The 23,704-nt window shown below is 42.7% G+C and overlaps 1 protein-coding gene across 1 annotated transcript; it reads right to left on the bottom strand.

Moving 5' to 3' along the window:
- Window positions 1–1,316: 1,316 nt before the first annotated feature.
- Window positions 1,317–22,873, bottom strand: Sas10 (UTP3 small subunit processome component Sas10). The gene is made up of 16 exons (XM_075686115.1): window positions 22,683–22,873; window positions 22,425–22,569; window positions 22,271–22,312; window positions 22,013–22,169; window positions 21,825–21,902; window positions 21,329–21,444; window positions 17,062–17,142; window positions 16,928–16,984; window positions 16,743–16,855; window positions 15,475–15,571; window positions 14,007–14,143; window positions 13,701–13,773; window positions 9,634–9,740; window positions 3,780–3,894; window positions 3,266–3,373; window positions 1,317–1,524 (listed from the first exon to the last, which is right to left on the bottom strand). The coding sequence occupies exons 1-16, from the start codon at window positions 22,694–22,696 to the stop codon at window positions 1,435–1,437; spliced, it is 1,530 nt and encodes a 509-aa protein (XP_075542230.1). The 5' UTR covers window positions 22,697–22,873; the 3' UTR covers window positions 1,317–1,434.
- Window positions 22,874–23,704: the final 831 nt, after the last annotated feature.

Raw genomic sequence — 23,704 nt, 5'->3', positions numbered from 1 at the left:
CTACTGAATAGAGGGTTGGATGGTGCTACAGAGAAACCCTCACGTGTCACATATGCAAAGTCTCGTCTTATCTAGAACATAGTGTAGATTTTCATTTGGCCCAACAGCTCTCGGAAAGCCATCCCAAAAAGAGAAACCTGTCTTGGACATGTCACCAAGATCAGTACATTGCACTCACGAAATTGATTTTGGCACAGGCACAAATGCTCCAGTAGACTAGCTGCACATTAAGACCACAGAGTAGTAGGCCGCAGTGTGGTCTAGTTTTAATCACACCAGGAGCTCTTTTACTTGCTGTGAACTCCAATAACATGGCAACTTTTCACCACGATTGAAAAGGAACCATATAGAGTCCACAATCCGATGGCTGTTCCCGTGGTCCTGGCCCATGGAGTACCAAAGGTTAGACCTCGTATGGGCCCCGTGTCTTGGAAATGTAGTCTAAATTAACTCAATAACATTGTCTTGACCATACTTACATTTGCAAAAGGGTTAGTGTTGTGCTCACAGACAGCTTCCTGTGGCAATGAAGGGAAAGCTACAGGGATGGATTCCGCATGTGTTATTGTGCCAAGCATTCCAGCACTGTTATACAGCGCTTTTGGTTTCTTGGAGCATACAATCAGTGCAGCTCTCATGTGCAATAGTTTTGCATCAAATTCGTAAGAGAAATGCAAAAAAAAAAAATAAGTCAAATTTAACACTTGGTGGTGTATTATCTTATTTTACTGTTGTAAATAAGGTCTTACCTTACTTTTCAATTTTCAACAATGCTTCTATATGTGCATGCTCTGCCTCTCTAGCTTTCCTTTAATTGCCACAGAAAGTTGTCTGCAAGTATAGTAAACTGTTACTGTACAAATTTGTCCCCCTGGCAAGTGCACAATAAAACTTTGTCCTGCTGCCTGGCTTTGCAGCAGATGACTTGTGGTTGGTGGCACTGGGAACCTTTCTGCACACCGGTGCAGTACACACTGACGTAGGTTTCACCGTTCCTTGCATCTAAGTGTTGGCAAAGTGAGAACTGCACATTAAAGTGTTCAAACCACACATCACTGCGTTCCCCTTAACAATGTACAGCACACTGTACATAGTTGACAAGATGTTGGTATCCTTGCATGTGTTTTTTAAGCCCTTGAGGAAAAGTTGCAGAATGGCTTTTAGTTTTGTCAAGCGAGTTTATTCTTGCAAGGTTCGTGAATAAAAACTGCGAGGTCACAGATTTCTTAATGGTACAGGAGTTGCAGTAAGATGCATGACCGGTTCTTGCTGTAACCTTTTCACTAGCAGGGCACATATAGAGAACACAAACAGAATTGGTGTGAAAAATTTTTATATTTTCCATCTGAAACAACAAAAAATGCTAACGAAAAGCACCTTTTTAAGCAATGGGCTTTGTCACAAGAAATATATTTGGCTGATCACAGTTCCTCTTCACTTCATTTTGATGCTGCGTGTCACACCAGCACGGATGCCAGACAGCTCTCCGCCGTACTTCTGAAGCTCCGTCCTGACCTCTCGTACCTGTGATAAAGCAAAGTGGTCAGTCCACCTTTCATTAAATATGCCCCCTTACTCGCCTATCATTGGCCTCATGAGGTCAACATAAAGCTCAACATCAAAGTTAAAAGCGTTTGCACACTGAAATGTAGACAACCGCAACCTCTGGTAATAAATGCTAGCCTATCCCCATTAGTATTTAGCACTGATGAGTGATTCAACTAAAGAAACCTGAATTGGTGAGTTAGAGCAGCGTCAGGCATTATCTTCACTTTGGTGGGAGGGCTGACCATGAATCTTAAAAATGTGTTTCAGAGCACAAGTAGATAGATGGGCCGGAACAACACATTGTCAAGTAGATGCAAAATGTCTCAATCCCGTCAGTACTAAAAAAGTTTTAAAAAGCAATAAAATTAAAAATACTTACACAGGGTTCGTAAAGGTTTCAGAGACAGAAATTTAAGCATATTCAAGGGCTTTCAAGGCCCCGTCAAAGCTTTTTCAAGGGTGCTGAGTGGCATCCCCATGTAAAAATTTTATACTATAATTTTTCCAAAACAATACAGGTAGCTTTATTGCACTAGAGACAAAAATACATCAAGGTTGCACATTTGGAAATGTGCAGCCTTGATCACTTTCAAGTTCCTAACGAGGTGCAAATAAAGCAACACAAACATGGGAGGGAAATCAGCACCAAGTGCTGGTGTCTCACTCTCGTCCACTGTGAGGTTTCTCAGTTCTGCGCAAGTAAGTCATTGTACGAAGCAAAATGCATGTGCACTCGCACCAGCTTAAAATTTTTATACGGTACCACTGTTGCTAGAAAGGGAAGTTTGCAGAGTCCACGCTGATCCACCATAAAAAGCCAACCACATAATCGATCTTGGACTGCACTCAAAGAAATTCGAGGGTTTTCAAAGGAAAAAAAAAAAAAAAGAATTCCAGGACTTTCAAGGGCCTTGAAAACGTACTTTGCAATATCAAGGGTTTCAAGGAGTTGTGCACATCCTTTTACATGATTAAAGCTTTAAGTTGCAGTAGACCTCTAGAAGAAAACCTGGGGGAACTTTGGAAATTCATCTTATAAGAACGTGACAGAACTACAGTTAAAGCGTCGGAAACTAAGAGATCCAGATGTGTACAGCTTATCAGTTAATTAGGTGTGTGTGTGTGTGTGTGTGTGTGTGTATATATATATATATATATATATATATATATATATATATATATATATATATATATATATAGAAAAGGTGGTCAATTTGGCTAAGATGGTTTGCTGTAGTTGTCTATCGCAAAAGTGTTGGCTGAACTCAGCTTGAGCTTCGGAGAAGAGGTTAAAAAAGTGGCAAGAAAACCACCACAACACAAATGAGGCATTTTCAGAAAATGCATCAAACAATCGCTTAATATAGGGAAAATATAATGAATAGGTAATTTTCTTAGGATCACTTTCACCACAAAGGCACATACATTAACATGAATCAAGGTGGTAATTTGATGTAATTAACTTACTATCCAGAAGTCCAAAGACATCTGAGGAGTTCATAACCAATTTCAGACTCGCAAAAATCTGATGCTGCTAATTTGTTGCAGCACAAAAAATTCCAACCAATTTCACTGAGATAAACTTAACTGCCAATGAGCGCAAACTGTTGCGCCCTTATCATACGCCCAGGAGTGACAAGGAAGTTTACAAGTCACAGTAAAGTGTGAAGCGATTATCCTCATCAAATCGCAACCTCTCTCAGGACAGAAAACTCACCTGTCCCTTCCTGCTGATCTTGGCCTTGCGGTATTTCATCTTGTGCCTCACACGTGGGTTTCGGTACTCCTTCTTTCGCTTGGCGGTCAGGCCCTTGTTCTTGGCAATCTGCACAAGCAAGAGGAGAGGGTGGAAATGATTTGAGGAATGCTTGCTATGCATATAAGCCCCACTTTATAGCTGCATAAACTAAGCTTCTTGCAGTTTTTGGACACAACAGCAAAAACTCCCTACACTTCTTACATTTTACTTTTGTTCATGCGCTGTCACATAATGAGCCAGCTGGCAAGCATATGAACCCTTAGATCATCCAGAATAACCAGCTGATCCCAGTCTACATGTTTGAAATTAGATGCAACGTTATATTGAAAAAAGAAAACAAATTGAGATACTGCATCCCATATTTTTCATGGCAAACTTCATGCTGCTATTCACTGCAAGTGCAGTGGACCGCTAACAAAGTGGTATAACTCGGAACCCCAAACTCCCACATAAGACATCTTGCAGTGATTACCTGGTATGTGATGCCGCGCCTCTCGTCTCCGCCTTCTTCTTCGTCTTGATCGAGTTGTTCCTGATCCTCATCGTCAAATGTCTCAGGCACAGCATCCTCCTCCTCTTCATTCTCGCTGCAGTGCATCAAATGTCAAACGGACCCCAATAAGTCGACACTCATTCGCAGATTTCAAGAGCAGTCATCATGGAAATGAGTGGATTAATGTTGTCTTAAGTTAATGTGTTTGCACTCAAGAATGTCAGGGTGTCTACCAAGTTGACATTTCCAAATTCCCTGAGTTTTCCAGGTTTTCCCTGAGCACCTTTGCAAAATTCCCTGAATGAGCCAGAACTTTGTTTTATGTGACAGGCTGACACCATGTTGCCTGATGCTGTCCTTCTCTAGTAAGCATGTTCAAACAAAAAAATGACTTAATCCAGTGTGAACAGTAAGGAGTAATACCAATTTTATTTAAAAAGAGAACAGAAGGAAGCTGTTAGTAAAATGCACAGCGAGAAAAATGGTAAAACTCATTCCAAATTGAGTTGAACATTTTCAAATACAAATGAAAAGGCGATGCATAGTTAAGTAAATATTTTTGGATGTGAGCTTTTTCAATCAACTGATAGCAAGCTAATCGATATGAGGCCTGAACTTTGTCCAAATTAAGATTCTCTAGCAGCAGCTGGGAAGTCACCCTCAAGTGCCCTGACATACTCTCTTGCCTGTACACAACATATCAGTGTTGGGTTTAACTGCTTTAAAGAGTTTATTTTGGTTTGGATGAGGGACACCTGCATCTCGGCGTCAGCTAACACTTTGTTTTTTGAGCTCAAGCTTCTTCAAAGAGGTGGCGGCACGCTTCCTTTCCTGTTAATTCCTCAATGCGTCGGTCCTTTCTGTTCTCGTCCTCCTTCTGCCACGCGTTCACCCCATGGATCATTTGAAGCATCCTCTTGGTCAGTTGCACAGTCAACGTCCGATTTTTCGGACTCCCTAGGGGCCGCAAAAACATTCGAAAAATCGGACAGTACGAAAAAAATGAATGCATGTCTTTAACTGCCCTAAGGGCTAAAATTTTGTCACAGACACGTCCTAAAAAGCTCTTAAGGCCTGTCAGTACACTTATTAGGCATATCGGTGCTCGTACTGTAACAGGAGACGGGGGTGCACGCGTGTTTAATTAAGTAATACATACTGTGTCCCGCGACAATTGCCCCTTCCCACGTTTGTTATGCTTCACCGCGTAACACTGCTGTATTGAGGCAAAGCTAACTTTCGGAAACTGGCATTACGCAACGCGCTGTGCTCTGCGAGCTTTGAAGCCAATTGTGAGCATTACAAAGGCGGAGTCGGTGCCATAGCTGACAGCGGCGAATTCTTTCAATGAAAAACACGGCACCCCACGGCAAGAAGCTTAATAGCGAACGTAGAAGCAGCTAGGCCTAACGTTGCCGCGGTGGTAGCTACGGCTGCCAGCGGATCTGCGTGCGAGTGCCGGTTCGAGGCGGCGAGATAATCAAAATGGCGGCGGTGAAGGAGCAGGAAGAAAAAAAAAACTTTATTTTGCTAAGGAATTTGGGACCTCGCAGGCGCCCTGGGTGGTCGCTTTGATTAATGCCATTTCAGACCTGCAGTCAGAGCAATATACATTGACTATATGGACTACGTGGTAGTGCCGCAAAGCCGTGCGAATTATCGGGCATGTCCGAAAATTCGGGCGTCAGGAAAATCGGTCGCTAACTATACTCGGGCAATACCTCGTGCCCATGACACGGCGTCAATGGTGATTCGTTGCGATTCCTGTTACTGGAGCCAGCATTAACACGACTTTCGTTCCTTTTCAATAAAATTACAGCTAGTTTTCCCTGACAGAAGCACAAATTCCCTGAGTTTTCCCTGAGTATTTCCAGACTATTCAAATTCCCTGAGAATTCCCCGTTTTCCCGGTTGGTAAATACCCTGAATGTACTATATCTGAGTGCATTACACCAGTGGTTACTCAAATGATGGTCCACGGAGCATTTCCTCACAAAGGAAAATTATAAGGCCATTTCACTGCATTCTAGCTTATGAATTCCAGTAACTTGACACTCATTTGGAAATTTCAAGGGCAGTCATCATGGAAATGAGCGGATTAATGTTGTCTGAAGTTAACGTGCTTGCACTCAAGACTGCACCATATCAGAGTGGGTTACACCAGTGGCTACTCAAATGATGGTCCACGGAGAATTTCCTCACAGAGGTAAATTATAAGGCCATTTCCCTGCATTCTAGCTTATGAATTCCAGTAACTTGACACTCATTTGGAAATTTCAAGGGCAGCCATCATGGAAATGAGCGGATTAATGTTGTCTGAAGTTAACGTGCTTGCACTCAAGACTGCACCATATCAGAGTGGGTTAGACTAGTGGCTACTCAAATGATGGTCCACGGAGCATTTCCTCACAGAGGTAAATTATAAGGCCATTTCCCTGCATTCTAGGTTATGAATTCCAGTAACTTGACACTCATTTGGAAATTTCAAGGGCAGCCATCATGGAAATGAGCGGATTAATGTTGTCTGAAGTGAACGTGCTTGCACTCAAGACTGCACCATATCAGAGTGGATTACACCAGTGGCTACTCAAATGATGGTCCACGGAGCATTTCCTCACAGAGGTAAATTATAAGGCCATTTCCCTGCATTCTAGGTTATGAATTCCAGTAACTTGACACTCATTTGGAAATTTCAAGGGCAGCCATCATGGAAATGAGCGGATTAATGTTGTCTGAAGTTAACGTGCTTGCACTCAAGACTGCACCATATCAGAGTGGGTTACACTAGTGGCTACTCAAATGATGGTCCACGGAGCATTTCCTCACAAAGGAAAATTATAAGGCCATTTCACTGCATTCTAGCTTATGAATTCCAGTAACTTGACACTCATTTGGAAATTTCAAGGGCAGTCATCATGGAAATGAGCGGATTAATGTTGTCTGAAGTTAACGTGCTTGCACTCAAGACTGCACCATATCAGAGTGGGTTACACCAGTGGCTACTCAAATGATGGTCCACGGAGCATTTCCTCATGAGGTAAATTATAAGGCCTTTTCACTGCATTCTGGGTTATGGATCCCAATAACTGGACACTCATTTGCAAATTTCAAGAGCAGTCATCATGAAAGTGAGTGGATTAACGCTGTTTTAAGTTAACGTGCTTGCATTCAAGAATGTACCATATCAGAGTGGATTACACCATTGGCTACTCAAATGATGGCCCATGAACCAATTTCCTCAAAGAGGTAAATTATAGGGCCTTTTCACTGAATTTTGGGCTAATCCAGCCACTTGCACCCAACGCAGCTCGAATGCATAAACCGACTCGTACCTTTCTTAAACTTTCATGATTTTCCACAAAGAGTGTTACAAATTCCAACCTTGCAGTGCAGCACAAGACTTTGCATGCACAGAGCAGCAAGTTATGCAGAACATCACAGATTAATATTTGGTAGGGGTGTGCTAATATCAAAATTTTCAAATGCAAATTGAATACGAATAATAATACGCACCTGCATTTATTAGCAAGTTGGTTTATTATAACATGTTGGAACATTGCAATTACATTGTCATTGGTAAAAAAATTAAACTAGTAAGCCATTATACTAAAAGATTGTGTGTTTGGCTCATGTTGGCTTTGGAAAATTGGGTGATTTCCGCTAGTTCTTTGTTCTTGCCACGAGTGCCTTTATACTACATCTATTTCCTGTAAACTCAAGAGACATTTGAACCTGTACCAGCTGTCACTCATGGCATTTGCTGTCAAGCAATAAGCTCATAATTGGCGGTGGATCCTGCAGAAGAGTGCACCCTCGCGGCTCGGAAAGCCGTGCTCCTTGCAACCGAGAGGCTGGCTTTCCTGCTCAGCTTTGACGTCCGGTAGCTAAGCGTGTTTTACAGGTGAAATCTCACCAGCAGCATGAAATTATTGCAAAACTTGGCATGAAATCAGACACGCTTTCTTAGATTAGAAAGAAATAAATGCTAAGAACCTTGTTTGCTCCTGCAAAGCCAGCAATATACTAGATTTGATTCGAATATTCGTATCTAATCGAATATTCAAAAATATAATGTTCAATAATATTTGAAATTTCCAAATCAAAGCCAGCAATAGATTCAATTTGATTCGAATATTCGTATCCAATCGAACATTCAAAAATATAATATTCTATAATATTTGAAATTTCCAAATATTTGCACACCCCTACTATATAGTCAACTGGATGCTTGTTTAGCTCATGTCGACAGAACATGCCCAGTTCACTCTAACAATGGAACATGCTGCCTATTCTGTAACCACTGAAACTGTTCCTTCCCTCATTAAACATAGACGCCAATATTGCTTCAAGAGGTAAATCTAAGGACACCTGCTGCAACCCCCAACAACTACAGATCACACGCAACATTTTCCAGTTAATAGTTTTTTTTCAACTGACTGCTGGTTCACAAATGTCTCGTGCACTATGGCATGGTGTGGCAACTAGGCTAAGGGCTGCGCAGATCTTCCATAGCAGAGAAGGCAATGCTCTTTTGGATCACAAGGGGGGGCAAGGGATTTCAGGACTAATAAAGAAAGCAGACAGAACAAGAGTCAAGTATGACAAGGACAGCTGTTCACTGCTAACGAAAGCCTGAGGAAGTACTTTGTTACAATCCATTTCATTTTATGTATTATCATCTGTTGCGCAAGTGGCCAATCTTCAGTGTAAAGTGAAACCTTGATATAACGATGTACTTACAGTGAAAAATGTTAAATAGCAAAGTTAGCTCAGTCAAGGTTTTAAAGTTTCAGCAGTAAAAATAATTTCACAACTTCCCAGAACGTGCTTGGTGGATAGTACCTTGCCAGTAAAGACTTTATTAATAATGAAATTATTGCAAATAGGTTTGGCCATAATTGTGTGAGCATGAGTCCCGGCGCGCGCAGCGTAGATTGCATTAAGAGCAATGCACCAGCATGGCTCACAGAGTACGAGATTTGGGTGTGGTGCATCGTATGGTGCTGTAAATCTTGGACGCCAGGTTGACTGCGCTATGTGCCTACTGCCACGACAAGATGATGCCCACAAATTAAAAACAAGTGCAAAAAAATATACATATTCGTCCTCGAGAAATAATTCTCGAGGACAAATTTCGCCTGAGAGGCAAAGCAACGATAGTGACAGCAATAAGACAGCTGCACAAAGTGAGTTTCATAGTTTTATCGGCCGTATAAAGTGCAAAAAACATTTGCTTACTATTTGACAAGCATAGTGTCGCGCGTGCACAGGCAAACATGAACAGATCTCACTCGATGATCGGGAACACTGGTTGTGGAGAACATTAGCATTATGAAGAGTGCCAGCAACAGGGAGTAGATTCTTCGTGCTGCCTCTTGCCTTCACCAACTCTTGGAAACTTGGGATCACGCAACATCCAACACAAAGTGCACATAACATAGCGTGCATGAAGGCACCAGCCATCTCGGCTTAACCTCACCACACATTACTTTTAAGATACGGCACATGGCACGCGTATGCGTTCAGCCGCAAGGACAGCCAAGCGCAGCCACAGTTAGCGTATAGAAAATGACCGCTCTAGTGGGTAGAGGGCAGGGAAGCAACACCTCCTGCCTTTTCATCTGGAAGAATGCATGCAGATAGGCAATAGTAATTAATGCTACCTCGGCCAACATATTTAGCTTTTTGGTAGATTTCCTACCCATGTCGGCTTCAAGTACATGCTTGAAATGGCCAAAACTGTGTCAGAATATCAATTTGCTAAATTGATATTTGCAATAATATTTGCAATTTGCTAAGCTTTTGCAGCTGACCAATGAGCGAACACACGTACCTGCCGGAGCTGCCCTCAAACCGTGACTTTTTCCGCATCTCTGCATACATGTCGAGGATGGCCTGCTCCTCTGCTGTGTTCTTGCGCTTCAGGTCCTTTTTCTTTTCCTGCCAAAGAAAGACATCACTTGCATCAGACTGTACAGGAGAATGTGACTATGGAAAGAATAAGCACTAGAACAGATGCGGACAATTGGAAGTACAAGTCATTTGCACATTTTACTCAGTCGGAGTCTTAACAGACTATACAGTAACCTTACTCTGCTATCAAGGCTTAGTAAATACTATACCCTGTTTCATACATAGAAGCCAATGCTAAGAAGGCTAGAGGGACTTACTGTTCGCTTCGGCGACCAAGAAGCAGTGTTTCATATATGATAGAAAGACAGTCAATGTCTGATTTTTCGGAGTCCCTAGAGACTGCAAAAACGTCCGGGGAAAAAAAAAAAAAGAATGCATGCCTTTTACTGCTCTCGAGAGCTCAGATCACCACAGTCACATCTGAAACAGCTCCGAAAGGCTTGCCAGTACACTTATAGGCATCTCGGTGCTCGCAGGAGATGGTGAGTGTGCATGTGTATAATTAAGGAACAAATACTATGTCCCTTGACAGCGGCCTTACCCCACTCCTGGTATGCTTCACAGCAATACATTGCGTATGCTTGACCGCGTAATAGCCAGCGTTAGTTTAGCCTACACTATATCATTGCGTACGCTATAATATAGCTCATCATTACTGCGCATGCACAGAACACTAAACGACCCATAGCGTATAGTGCATGCATGCTATTTCTCGGGTTTAGCGTTAGCGTCCTTACGTGGTTTGTGCAGTTTGCGGAAAACATGGCGGCAGTCCCGACTGTCTGCTTCGAATTGAATTTGGTGTTGCTTTCGTAAATTCACTTTGTTTGTAGTAAATGACTGTGTAAACGGCTTTCGCTTAGTCTCGGGCAGCTTTGACGACAAAGTATTGTGGATAAATAACCTTGCATAGTTTTTGAGATTGCTTCTCGTTTCGAACGAGTTGAAGCCTAACGAACGAAACATTTGAGATGTTAGCGCCATCTATCACTCCAGTCGGCAGATAGCCACAACGACGGCATATGGCCTCTGAGATCCGATCATCTCGCAGTGCAACTGAAACTGCAACAAACGTACGCTCTTAGCATATGCTATAGTATAGCACATGGCGCACGCTAAATGTTGTGTACGCTAAGCTAAAACTGTTTATTACCACTGCCTTGTGGCGAACCTGCCTTTGGGGAATCGGCATTATGCAATGGTCTTTAGAGCCTTGCTGCACTTTAAAGCCATCGGCGAGGATGACAACGGTGGATTCGGCAGCATTACTGACAGGAACAAATTTTTAAAATGAAAAACACTGCATCGAACAGCAGGGAGCTGTGTAACCAACGTCAAAGCAGCTAGGCTTAATGAGAAAACACGACGAGTACTAGGGCTGCCGCTGGGTTGGCATGCGAGAGCTGGGCGCACTGTGGGGATGTGAGACTCTCATGCGTCCCTTCATGTTTGAGACCCCCAAAGCACATCCTGATTATCTTTTCCTTAGTGAAGCGTAACAGATTGTCCGTCCATCGTGATGTAGCCGCGCGTTCGATGCCAGCATGCAGGCCGCGGTAGAATCTATTTTCTTCCTCAACAGCATCTGCTGTATTTCTGACACTGCATGTGCACTATACCGAGTAAAAACAGAACTACTGCTGACAACAAATGCTGGGTTGAAACTGCAGTCGTTATCGATGTGATCGTGCATGGTGACCACGGAGTTCTGAAAGCATGTGTGGCGAACATGGTGTCATGTGTAAGTGCATAAATGCAAAAAGAGACAATGCTTTCAGGGTTTCCATCAGTCCTGTACGGTTCTTGCTGATGACTATGGTGATGCTGACTCCTCCGTTTTGTTGCAATGGGTTGCTAGTGCACTTTTTCTATTTTGGCTTCGCACGTTTGCAGTGCTTCGTGCTCACTGCACCGTGAGGCTTGTCCAAATTCATTGGTGTGCGGCCAAATGGGCCCGAATTAACGAGAGGTTGATGCCATTAAATAATGCATACGCCAGCAGAGACCAAAGGGAGAGTACGAATTCTCCGAATTAACAATGTTGAATTAGTGAGGTTTTACTGTACATGGCATACAATTCGATGTAAAATGTCCCATACTTTTACATCGTAAAATGCGATGTATTCATTCCACGAAAGGTATTGGAGACCTAAACCATATTTAGCACCAAATGAGCAGTGCAAAGTGTTTCTGTGACTAGCGGCCACAGCGTACCACTTGCACCTGCGACCAAAACATTGCCTTGTAGGAGCATCAACGTGCGCAAGTAATATGTTATTTCAAATTATGGGGTGTTACTGCCAAAACCATGATTTGAGTATGAGGAGCATCATAGTGGGGGACTCTAGAACAATGTAACGTGCACCTAAACCTAAATATAGATGGATGTTTTTGCATTTCACCAGTAACATGTGATTTGACACAAACTTGCGTCCACAAGTTTTAATATATCAAGTAGTAGTTATTTCGTAGAAAACACTGCAGATTACGAACTGTGCTGCAAAAAGCACGAAGTGAGATTTTCTTGGCCAGTACTCAAGCAGCTTCTGCAGCACTGCCTGCTATGTATGAAACTGAGTATAAGGATGAGCTCACCAATGAGAGCACTGGCATCGGATTGCGTGAATTACATGACACTGCGATATCACGGTGAGAGAGAGCACATGGCGTGGACTAAGCATGCTCATCGTGCAGTTTGGGTTTATTCTTTCTTTTAAAGGGCCCCTTGCCAGCTCTGGCCATATTGCTGCGTGCTCATGACCGTGCCTTCTGAGATTTACGTTACTACGTGCTGCAGAAAAATATCAAATTTTAAACTGAACGCCGTTTGCCCTTCTCCTCAGGGGCGCAGTACTACACGAGGGGGGGTGATGTATATCAGCAAATGCACCTACGTACATTTATATGCTGTGGCATAGCGCATAGTAACATGTGACACTTCGAGAATTATTCAAGGCAACATCTGTTATTTGTGTAACCTGTTGCTTAAATAGATGAATGAAAGTTTAGAGAAATAACAAAACACACAAACTGAATGTCTGCACGTTTTTGTTTTACTTTGCACCGCAGCGAGAGAGATGTACTTCCATTTCGTCTGTTTGTTCCCACAGCGTGCAGTCGTGTGTGCTGAGAGTGAAACTGTCATTTTCTACCATGTTCCAGTGCGTGATCATGCTCTGTGATCTGCTTGCATCTGCCTCAATGTTCGTGTAACACTGACTTATATCGCTAGTCAAGTGTTCTCATGCGCAAAATCAGTGTGCTCAATCAAGTGTTCAGTGTGCAAAATCATGCACTGAGCTAAATGAGACAAATGCAACAAGTTGCATGTACCACTGTCAACAGAAGTGTGCCGCACAGCAAAAAAGCGAGAAAGAGACAAAAGGAAGGCGGGGCTGTGATGTATGCATCATGTCATCCTCCAGCTCTGGTATGGGAGAATGCAGGGAAGGAATTTTGCTTGCGGAGGCTAGACAGGGCAAGTGGAGAGAGTGTCCTAGTTGGCGGAAACGCTCGCCTCCTAAAGTCATGGGTATGTGGCACTTCAAATATTTCTATCTCTGATATTAATGAACCAATTTGAGAAATCCTTGCACTAGAATGCTCCCAAGAGGGCACATAACAGCTTTCAGGGTATAACCAAAATTTGCTATGTGGGCTGGTGCGGGGGGCCGTTTAATCTTACTTTTTGTCCATAAATGTTACCTATGCATAAGTTATATGGGCAGGCGCATTTTATTTAACTTAATTTAGCCCAAACACAGGTGCCTACTTGTGTGAACTCATCTTCAGAAGTCTCCCAGTCTGCCGCTGCACATGCTGACACGTGCATCGTGTACATGCGCTATGCGCTTTCCCAATTCATTCTACTTCTTGTTCTGACATCTATTAGGTACTCTTGATGTGTTTTATGCATGGATGCAGACCAAAAAGGAAATTGAGTGAAAGTATGTTACCAGCTATTTATTGTCAAAAACAGTGGCTTACCTGTTTCACTGGACTTCCCTTGGAAGTTTCCTTTTTGCTGCCAGATGCATCGGTTTGCATCTGTTGAGTAATCCTAAAGACAATAATAAAAACAGTGAATGAAGCAAGCATACAAAACCTAAAAATCACGCCAGAAAGCAAACACACAAACAAAATAAACACTAAGGAGATTTTAACAGTGATTGAGATGTAATGGCGATAGCCTAGGTGATTCTACCAATAATATGTTATGCGTGGCCAGGCTCTTAACTGGCTGCACTTTCATTTTACATCTAAACAGATGCACAGAAGAAACACTACGCATACCTTAGTTTAGGCTTCTGCTGTGGCTTTGTTGCTGATGCAGTCAATGGCACAATGTCTTCGCCCTTCGACAACTTGTCCAGCAATATGTTTACTTCATTGGCCAGTCGTTTATCCACTGGCTCCAGTTGCTTCAGAAGCTGGAAAGGCAAACGTATCAGCAACACCTCGCATGTGCAAAGCAAAAAAATGCTTTAGATACAAAGCTGTAAATGTATGTTCAGAATGACAAAGCATGTAGTAGAAACAAAGCCCTCAGCCTCAATGGCACGCAACACTATGAAGCAAAACCACTATAGTACCTGTCGCAGTAGCTGAGTCGCTGTGTCATTGTACTGCTGAGCTCAAGGTTGGGGGTATGAACCTTGCCACAGCGACCGCACTTCGATGGGGACAAAATGCAAAAAACGTCAGTGGACTTAGATTTAGCTACACACTAGAACCCAAGAGGGGTCAAAATTAATCCAGAGTCACCCACTATGGCATGCATGAAAATCAGATCACAGTTCTGGCGAGTAAAACCTCAGGATTAAATTGAACACCTCTAAAGTTGGCAACTAGTTGTGTTTGAACAGAAAATTTTCAGATTTGCTGCATAATTTCTCATTTCTAAATAAAGTGAAATATAGAGAGTGCGTGGGGTTGGTCTGGTAGATATATATAAAATAAAGCTTGCCTGCATCATTTGATACAAGTAAAGCCATGCAGAACTGTAAGTTCAGACAACTGAAGTCAACTGAAGTCAACTGAGTCTCTTGCAAGTGAGACTGAGGACAACCAAGTCTCTTGCATATGAGAAACAACTGAAAAGTGATGGCATTTGGCATACCATAACAATGACAGTAGTGAAACCGATGTCAACAGATGCCTGTGGAGTCCTGTGTTCGTTGGAGAAAAGTTTAACACTACACAATGCACACTGTTTCAAAGGCACACAAATGGGGTGAGACTGTCAGAAAAATAAAGTGCAACGCCTGAATAGAGAAAGCAAATCCATAGGTGGCATAAAGGTGGAGCTATCTCATGGAAGTTAGTATTAGTCCATGCATTTCTTTAGCAACTGGTACATCCGCACAGCAAACGCACCTCCCCTGCTGCAGACTCGCCCAGTACAGCCACCACTTGAAACAGTCTTTCCTACCTCTAGACTCAAGCAAGTGTTGTCATCCCTTATACACAAACAGAAATGAACGTTAGACAATCTAGAGCAGTGGATTCTTGAATAGGCCACTATAAATATGTTCAAAATTTCTATTATTTGTACACCCCTACCTGCAAACATGTCTGAAAGCCAAGACCATGAGTTGGCTGTAATATCTTGCTTTCTATTTACCTTAACCTCTATGCCCGGTAACACTGTTTGAATCTACAACAGACGTGATTTGCTCGTGCTGGCTCTAGTGCCAAGCTTCACAGTTTCTTGCCTCAGAACGGGTAGCCCAAAAATTGTGCAGCAATGGAGATGACTTACATTTCTGAAGGAAATTAGTCTTTTGATCACAGGGTGGTTCCCAACAGGCACTCGTTTGGCCTTCAGGATCATGTAGAAGGTTATGTTTGTGCAGTACCTAGTGGCAGTAAGTTGACAAGCCATTAGGCAAACTACAAACAGGACTCCATGGGAACCCAACATTCCCGGCATTTAGCACAGAACTTCTGCACTTGAGATGCCACAACAATGCCTCTTATAAAGGACTGGGCTAAAAACATTACATTCTCGTAAACACTGCTGGCTGCAAATTGTTTCATTCTGCATGGCCTACTGTGAATGTCTTCCTGCCACACCTGAGGCTATACTCTGGAACAATCAGGGGCTATCAGCAAACAATTCACATTTTGTCACACAGTGAAGGTGTGTGCTGAATGGCTGAACCAATGGAAATAAACACGACATAGAAAGTTTTTGTGAAAGCACAGTTTCTGTCAGCAAGCGCATCATGCCATATTGTAGCCAGGGGCAACAATGGTGCAACATGAAAAAATGAGCTCGTGTTTTGCCAAGGTCACTACACACGAGAACAGAAAGGTGACCAAAAATGGTCAAATTTGTTTGTGCAGACTAATATACCGCATTTGCTTGATCCTAATGTGCACCTTTCTTGAATAAAAGGTGTACACAAATTTGCATGTGCATTACAATCATGACTAATTTCACTCAAAATAAAAAACAGATTCTTTCTAAAAAGAAAAGTTCAATGCAAAGTAGCTAGCCGCACTGCCATCGAACAGGTTGTCAGAAGAAAGTGACGCTCCGAGACATTGTAAGGTGGCTCCATGGTGCGTGGAATGCCCTCCCGCAGACGGTGGTTGTGTGAGCCTTCAAGAAGTCTGGCATTTCTAATGCATCATATGGGCCTAGAGATGACTTTCTGTGGTCAGTAGACAGCGAAAAGGAGGTGTTGTAGGCCTCTAATACTAACTCCTAGCTGCTAAGATTGAGCTGCGCGCATGTCTGTGTGCCTCTGTATGTACCATAACATCGTTTCAACACAGTATGCGTCAACTCAGGTTTCGTTACTTGATGTGTGCGGTAGAATCGGCACCAAGTTATCTTTTTTATATCCGGTCACTCGGCAGAATTGTGCAAGTACGGTAGACGTCAGTTTGCACAAGCACCAACTGCAGCCACTGACACAAAACTGCTGTCATTGACACGCAAAGTGTAAGTCAAGCAGCACAACCCAATTCTGATTAGCACTCAATATAATAGAAAGTAGCCTTGTGCACAATGTTACTTACTGCACAATAAGCTGTCTCTTCAGATTAACATACTCGATTGCTGGCACAGATATAACCTTTCCACTGTCAACCAGTTTGGCCAGTGGCAAAATTGTATCTCGTAGCTCTATCATCTGCAATGACAGATATTTTACATCAGGCAACTGAAGACACTGCAAGCAACCAACTTTATGAAACAATCTGACCTTTGCCTTGAAGTCATCCACAAGCTCAAGTAGTTCTGCACTGTCTTTCGACAGCAACTGTAAAAGGAACAAAACCATACCAATGAATACATTTAAGATAACCCAATCTTTATGGTTTTCTGAAGTGCACTAACCTTCAATTTCTCACGCTTGGAAAGTTTTGATAAGTCCTTTGAAATCTTCTCTGAAACCTCTGCAGTGTCTTCCTTTGGAAGCTGTGCAGAAACGCATGGAAATAAAAAAAATCAGACAGAGTTGCATACATTAGGTTCAGAAACAATCACTACATATACATATACAGGGCGTTTCAGCGAACACTTTAAAAAATTCTTAAAAAGTGCCTGTGGTAGATAGCACAATTCTAGTTCATGAGGTCGTCTAGTGGAAGTGGTGGACATTACTTGCACAAAAAATTGAAATGCACACTCGACTAATTAACAAGACATTACTAATTAGCTTTTTAACTAGTTACCTTAGGACCCATATTGCTATTTACAAATTGTAGCCATGGAGTTCGCAAGGCAATGGATCCACTTAGAACGAATTTTCAGGATGACACCAGTTTCGAGATATTAATTCCTGAACTGATGAGAGAGGTGCATAGGTGTTCCAGTTACATTCATGCTAGAATGCATAAAACATTTTTTTAAAGAATGTAACTGAAACGCCAGTGCATTTCGCCAGAAAGTTTGGGAATTAATATTTCAAAGCTGGTGTAATCCTGAGAATTTGTCCCAAGTGGATCTGCCTTGTGAACTCCATGGCTAGAACTTGTAAAATGGGCCATAAGGTAATTAGTTAAAAAGTGAGTGAATTTTTGTTAATTAGTGGATTATGCATTTCAATTTTTTGTGTGAGAAGTGTCCGCCTCTTCGAGTAGACCAGCTCATGAACTGGAATTGTGCCATCTGCCACAGGCAATTTTTAAAAAATTTTAAAAGTGTTCGTTGAAACATCTGGTATAGAGGGTGTCCCAACTATCATGCACCAAGATTTTAAAATATGAAAATGCCACGTACAGAGCCAAGGTAATGTTGTTGCTGTCATTCAATTAACCAACTTCTCAAATAAATACACGCAGCTACCCGCGAATACACGAAAAACCCGTGAATACTTGCAAAGTGCCTCTAGCAGACAGTAGTACGGCAATTTCGCGTGTATTTGTGGGATGCTTTCAAACTCGTAAAAACTCTTTTATGTAGGACTTATTGAGCAAGAGAAAGCTGTACCGTGAGGTTTTCATGTTGCTCTAGAATTTTATAATTGACATTTTTCATCTAGTTATAATATTTGAGAAGTTGATTAATTATGACTATATATGTAATTAGGCAGAATGCAAGAAACAATATGAATATCTCCAAGCGACGGCAAACAACATTACCTTGGTTCTGTCCAGCTACGTGGCATTTTCATATCTTTAAATCTTGGTGCATGTATATACATACAGGGTGATCATTTTTAAGTTTTAAGGAATTTTAAAAAATCATCTACGGCAGGCGCCCTAATTCTTGTCCTTGAGCTGGATTATTCAGAGAGGCAAACATTACTAGCACGAGAAATAGAAGCAACATCAAATAATTAACAAAATGCACTAATTAACTTTCTTAATTACTTTACAGCACATATTGCAATTCCCGAATTGCAACCTGTGAGCTTGCAAGGCATATCTACTAGGAATGAATTTCCAGAATGGCGCCAGTTGGGAGATATGCACTATCAAACTCGCTATAAGAATGCACTGTTGTTCCACTGACTTTTCTAACAGAACACTCCTTTATGGATTGAAGCACAAAACTGGAACACCCATGCATTTCATCCCACATTTTTGGAAATAATATCTCTCAGAACTAGTGTCATTCTGGGTACTAATTTCAAGTCAACACATTTCGATAACTCGCTGGTTACAATTTGTAAATTGCAATATGTGCCATAGTTAATTAGTGGATTTTGTTAATTCATTGAGTGCGTTTCAATTTCTTGTGCTAGTAATGTCCGCCTTTTCAAATAATCCAGCCCAAAGACAAGAATTACGCTGTCTTTAAGCATTTCATAAAACTCAACATTTTAAATATGTGGGAATCAACGTAAGTGGAGCTTCCTGTGCTATTTGCTTTACTTCAAGACAATTGCGGTGATGCCGACAGTGAATGTTTAATTTACTCAGCATTTATTACAAGAGTGGTGAGTTGGTGGCAAAGGTTACCTTGTGCATGCACCGCTGCTGTTTGTCCGTGCAACACACACAACACACAGCAAGATGTGTTTGCCTGAGGTGTTGTTGAGTGCCATTGTTCATAACCTCCGAGGTTAGCATTGTCACTGCCTCAAATGGCACATTTAATCATGGCAGAACTGTTCTACTTTAACTGAATTATAGGGCTGTACATGCTAAAACCACAATTGGATTATGAGGCACGCCGTAGTGCCGAAATACAGATTAGTTTTGACCTCCTGGGGTTCTTTCAGGAGGACCTTAATCTAAGTACTTAAGCATTCTTGTATTTCGTTCCTGTCCAAATGTGGCTGCCATGATCAGGATTGAACCCATGACCTCGAGCAATGCCATAGCCGCAAAGCTACCATGGCGGGCACAGAATTGTTGACTTTGGTGTGGAACCACTTATGTAGTACCGCCTAGATGCTACTGTGCTGTGGCTTTGCATCTGCACGATGTGTCAGTTGTCTGCATGGTGCTTATTTTTCAGAAGCAGCAGAAAAATAAGGCGCCATACCTTGGACTTAAATTTATCCAGTTTGTCCGCAACTGCTGTCATCTCTAAAAGTAGCATTTCCTTGCCTTCTCAAGTTGCCTTTTCCCTCTCCCACCATCCCTCACATGTATGCAAACTGCAAGCAAAGAGTGGCAAGGCAGTCACTTGTTTCGTGGCTGCATCGGTTCTACCTCAATTCCCTGCATCCTCTCCCTACCTTCCTTCTAGGCTATTGTGCCAATGCCCAGGGAGCTCCAGTGGACATTATTACTATCATCAATGGAAAAATGCAAATCGTTTTTTTGCATTGCTTTTTGTCTCTGCCATGCTCCTGCCATGTAACTGCATGCTCTGAACCACCTGCCGTTGCAGTGTGCAAGACAGCAACAGCAGCAACAGTGGAAAAGTCGAAGGAAGAGGCAATGAAAGCTTTGCTTTAAAATCATCACCCTGTATATGTGCAAGTCCCTGTGAACTTCAAAATGCTTGATAAGGAATACTGATGAATATTCGTAGAAGCACTACCACATCCTTGTAGTGCACAGCAAGATGAGGTAGAAAGTGTGAAGGTTGAGAAACATTTACAAGATATTTCAATTTGATCCAAAAGTTTGTCGCTAAGTGCACACGTGGCATTATCAACATTACTGTGACGTTATGACACAGAGCACAATTTCCTGACATGGTGTAGCATTAAGCCTAGGTATGATGACCTCCCTCCTAAAAAACGTTAACAGGAGTGGTGCCCATTTCTCTCGACTGTGATTTCAAGAACCGAGCAAGACAATGCATCGTGACGTCATGATGTATTGTCATAAATGTCTCCTGAGTACCAAAACCAAAAATGGCTCGTACTAATGAGTGTTATACTCCAGAGCACTTTTGATCACAATCAAGTCCAATCAGCATCGAATTCCTCAATTTCGGTTGTCTTCCTTGTGCAGCTTGTGCAAAGGCAATTGCAGGTAGCGATTGTCTCCCTTCTAAAGTAGCGCTTGTCTTTGCTTTCTTTTCATTCCTCTCACTGTTGTCTTTCATTTTAGATTCTTGTGCTACAAAGATCATGTTATGCGCAAAGGAGCCAAACATTTGATCCTGATCAGGCTCAATCACAATGTGTGCCCTGTGTGACTGGGGTTCTAAATTATTCAGGGAGCTTTGACACTTGCCAGTATCTTTCTAGTGTTTAGAGGCCTTGCATACTTACATAACTGAAAAATAAAAGGAAACAAAAGTTGCAAGCAGAAGATGTAATGTCAGAACCTATTTTTAAATATTAGTTTTAAATTGCCTGTGTGTTTCTTGTTCCGAGTCAGCTTTGTTTTGATGTTTTTTGAATGCAAGGACATTTGCAATAAACAAATCAGGGCCGGTATAACGTAATACTATTCCAATCTGTTTTTATTCCCAACCGGCCATTAGCCCTCCATGGTAGGTCAAGATGGCTTGGGCTCTGCCCATTTGAGCATGGCACCCGCTCATATGGGCTGGACTCGAACCACTCTGAGCTATCACAGAGGGCTAATGGTGGATTTTGAATACCAAACAGACTGGAATAGTTTAATGTTTTATCAGCCCGGTAGAGCAAGCCTTTGTCCTGTCACCTGCCTTGTATCCACAATGTTTTCCGAAACATGTGCATAATCAGTCGTACAGCAAGCAATCAGGAATGCAAAGTTAATAACACAACCTGGAATAAATCGAGTCCGAAGTCTTCCTCATCCAGCTGTTCAACAAGCCGCTTCTGAAGCGCACGAGCTTCTTGCTCCTCTAGTCTTGCAAGCTCTGCTGCGTCCTCGGTGATACCTTAACAACACCCAAAATGAAGCCACAGTTAAGCAACGAAATAACTTCTCATGAAGCAGTGGCTCAATGTCCACGCGAAAGTACATCGGTTCAATAGAGCAAGTCGAACGTTAAGGTGGGTTTGAGCAAAAGCAAATGTGTTATGAGCAATGGAAGGAAATGAAATTACAAGGTGGCGATCAAGACAAGACAAACGTTCCAACACTGCACTTTCGAGGCGTCGTCATCGTTTACGCACATGCACGACGTTTGCAAAAGAAAGAAATGCCGTCTGCTACACAGTTGCACAGAAAGTTTATGCAGGCACGTGCCGCGCGCTTTCAGGCGACAAAAGAACGAAACGCGGAGGCAGGAAACAGAAATTACAGAACAGCGCTTACCTGCGTAGTCCTCATCGACGAAGTCTGTGTGATAGTAAGTTGCTTTCTTCTTTCCCCACGCTTTCACATCAGGCAAGCCTAAAGCAGCGGCGAAGACGCACAGTTTAAAACTTCGTCAAAAGCAACGTCCCTGCAACAAGCGCGGTGAAACACCGTCCAAATCTAGAAGCTTCCTGAGCTAAACCTACCGTCGTCTTCATCCTCTATGTCGCTTGCCATATCGTCCTTCTGGATACTCCTCGTATGGGCCTCGCTAATTGGGCCAAGTTCGTCTTCGGACTCGTCGATATCGAGGTCGTTATCGCTGTCATCATCGTCGTCGTCCAGCGAAAGAACTTCTTCCTCCTGGGGCAAAAACAAAAGAAGCGAGTGCGGTACAGACGTTGGCTGAGCCATGATCGCACATGTTCGAAAGCAAACGAGGCTACGACGTCCATGACACTCACTTGCCCTGACGAGCTATCGGCATCCGAGTCATCAAGCAGCACCTGTTCGGAAGACAAAAAAGACGCACGGGCTTGTATACACACTCCGTTGGCCCGCTAGGATGGTCACCGGGCACATGTTGCAGCTGACTACAACCAAATGCTTTGAATTTACCTTATCGCGGTCGGCATGAAACGCGTCCACTGCGTCTTGAAGGTGCTCGTTCGATTTCTCATCAGGCTGCTCCAAATCCGAGTACAGGGCTTCATCGTCGGATCCCAAGACCGTCCGGCCCTCATTCTTTTGCCACTTACCAGATCTACACCGAAAGCAACAACAACAACAACAAAATTCGGTGAATGGCCTCGCCTGTCCACCCGCCGCGACATTACCATACAGTCGCTGCGCAATACGCTGCCGCCATATACTCACTTTTTCTTGCCCATTACGTTTATCTGACGAAAGAGAGCGTTGAAACTCACAAATGTTTGTCAATAATGAGTGGTACTAGTGCAAGACAGCAAATTAAGTATGTATGAAGTGAAATAATGACGTTCAAACAGTCTGTGCACATACGAGAGCTTCGCTGCCTGTGATTGATTTGACCACTGGATTGTCTTGGATAGCGGTTCCCATTTCGCGTGTGATGACGTCACCAACAGCTGTCGTTGCCTGCGTGGCATGTCTGAAATTAATTTCCCTGGGATCAAATGCAAACAAAATAGTCAACTCAACTCTTATTAGATTCTGTAAAAACTGACGTAAAGCAATTTAACCCCAACTTTCAATGCGATAGCTGCGAAAAAAGTATGCATTCAAAGCCGCAATGGGCACGTTCTTTCAAACTGTTTTCGTCCACCGCGCTACAGTGTACTAGAATGTTCTAGTACGCTGTAACCGCGCTCTCAATTTTCAACTTTTTAAACTCTGCTCATGCACCTACTGAGCAGGTGGTTCAGGTCTATGTTCAAGCGCCTGCAAACGCTGAATTTCTTTTAGCTTTCTTGGAGATTCTATTACTTCTCGACAAAGAGTTTATCCCTTAATCAGCCCTGAATCTCTTTTAAACGCACATGTTTTTTCGTGTTTTGTATTGCTTTAGAGAGAGAATAAACATTTTTATTGGACGAATGCAGCTTTGGATAGGCGTCCTCATTCCAGAATGCCTTGAGCTCGGGCCGCGTCCTGGGCCCTCGCAATCAGCCGTTGCTGATCCTCGAGGTCGGAGCCGGCCAAGGCCCTCTCCCAAAGCTCGTTGGTGGGCTATGGGTTCGGAGGATTTAATGGTGCCGATCTGCAACCCCCTACTATTTGTCTGAGGGATCTGGGCTCTGCGCAGAAGCGGCATTGCGGAGAGAATTTTGTAGGGGCTATGAGGTGATTTCTGGTTGGGTGGGGGAATGTATTAATCTGTAGAGCGCGGAGGAATCGCTCCTGCTCTCTAGGTAGTGACT

This window comes from Dermacentor variabilis, chromosome 3 (assembly GCF_050947875.1).
Source record: "Dermacentor variabilis isolate Ectoservices chromosome 3, ASM5094787v1, whole genome shotgun sequence".
In the NCBI taxonomy this organism is placed as follows: Eukaryota; Metazoa; Arthropoda; class Arachnida; order Ixodida; family Ixodidae; genus Dermacentor; species Dermacentor variabilis.
This window is presented reverse-complemented; position numbering and strand designations above follow the sequence as displayed.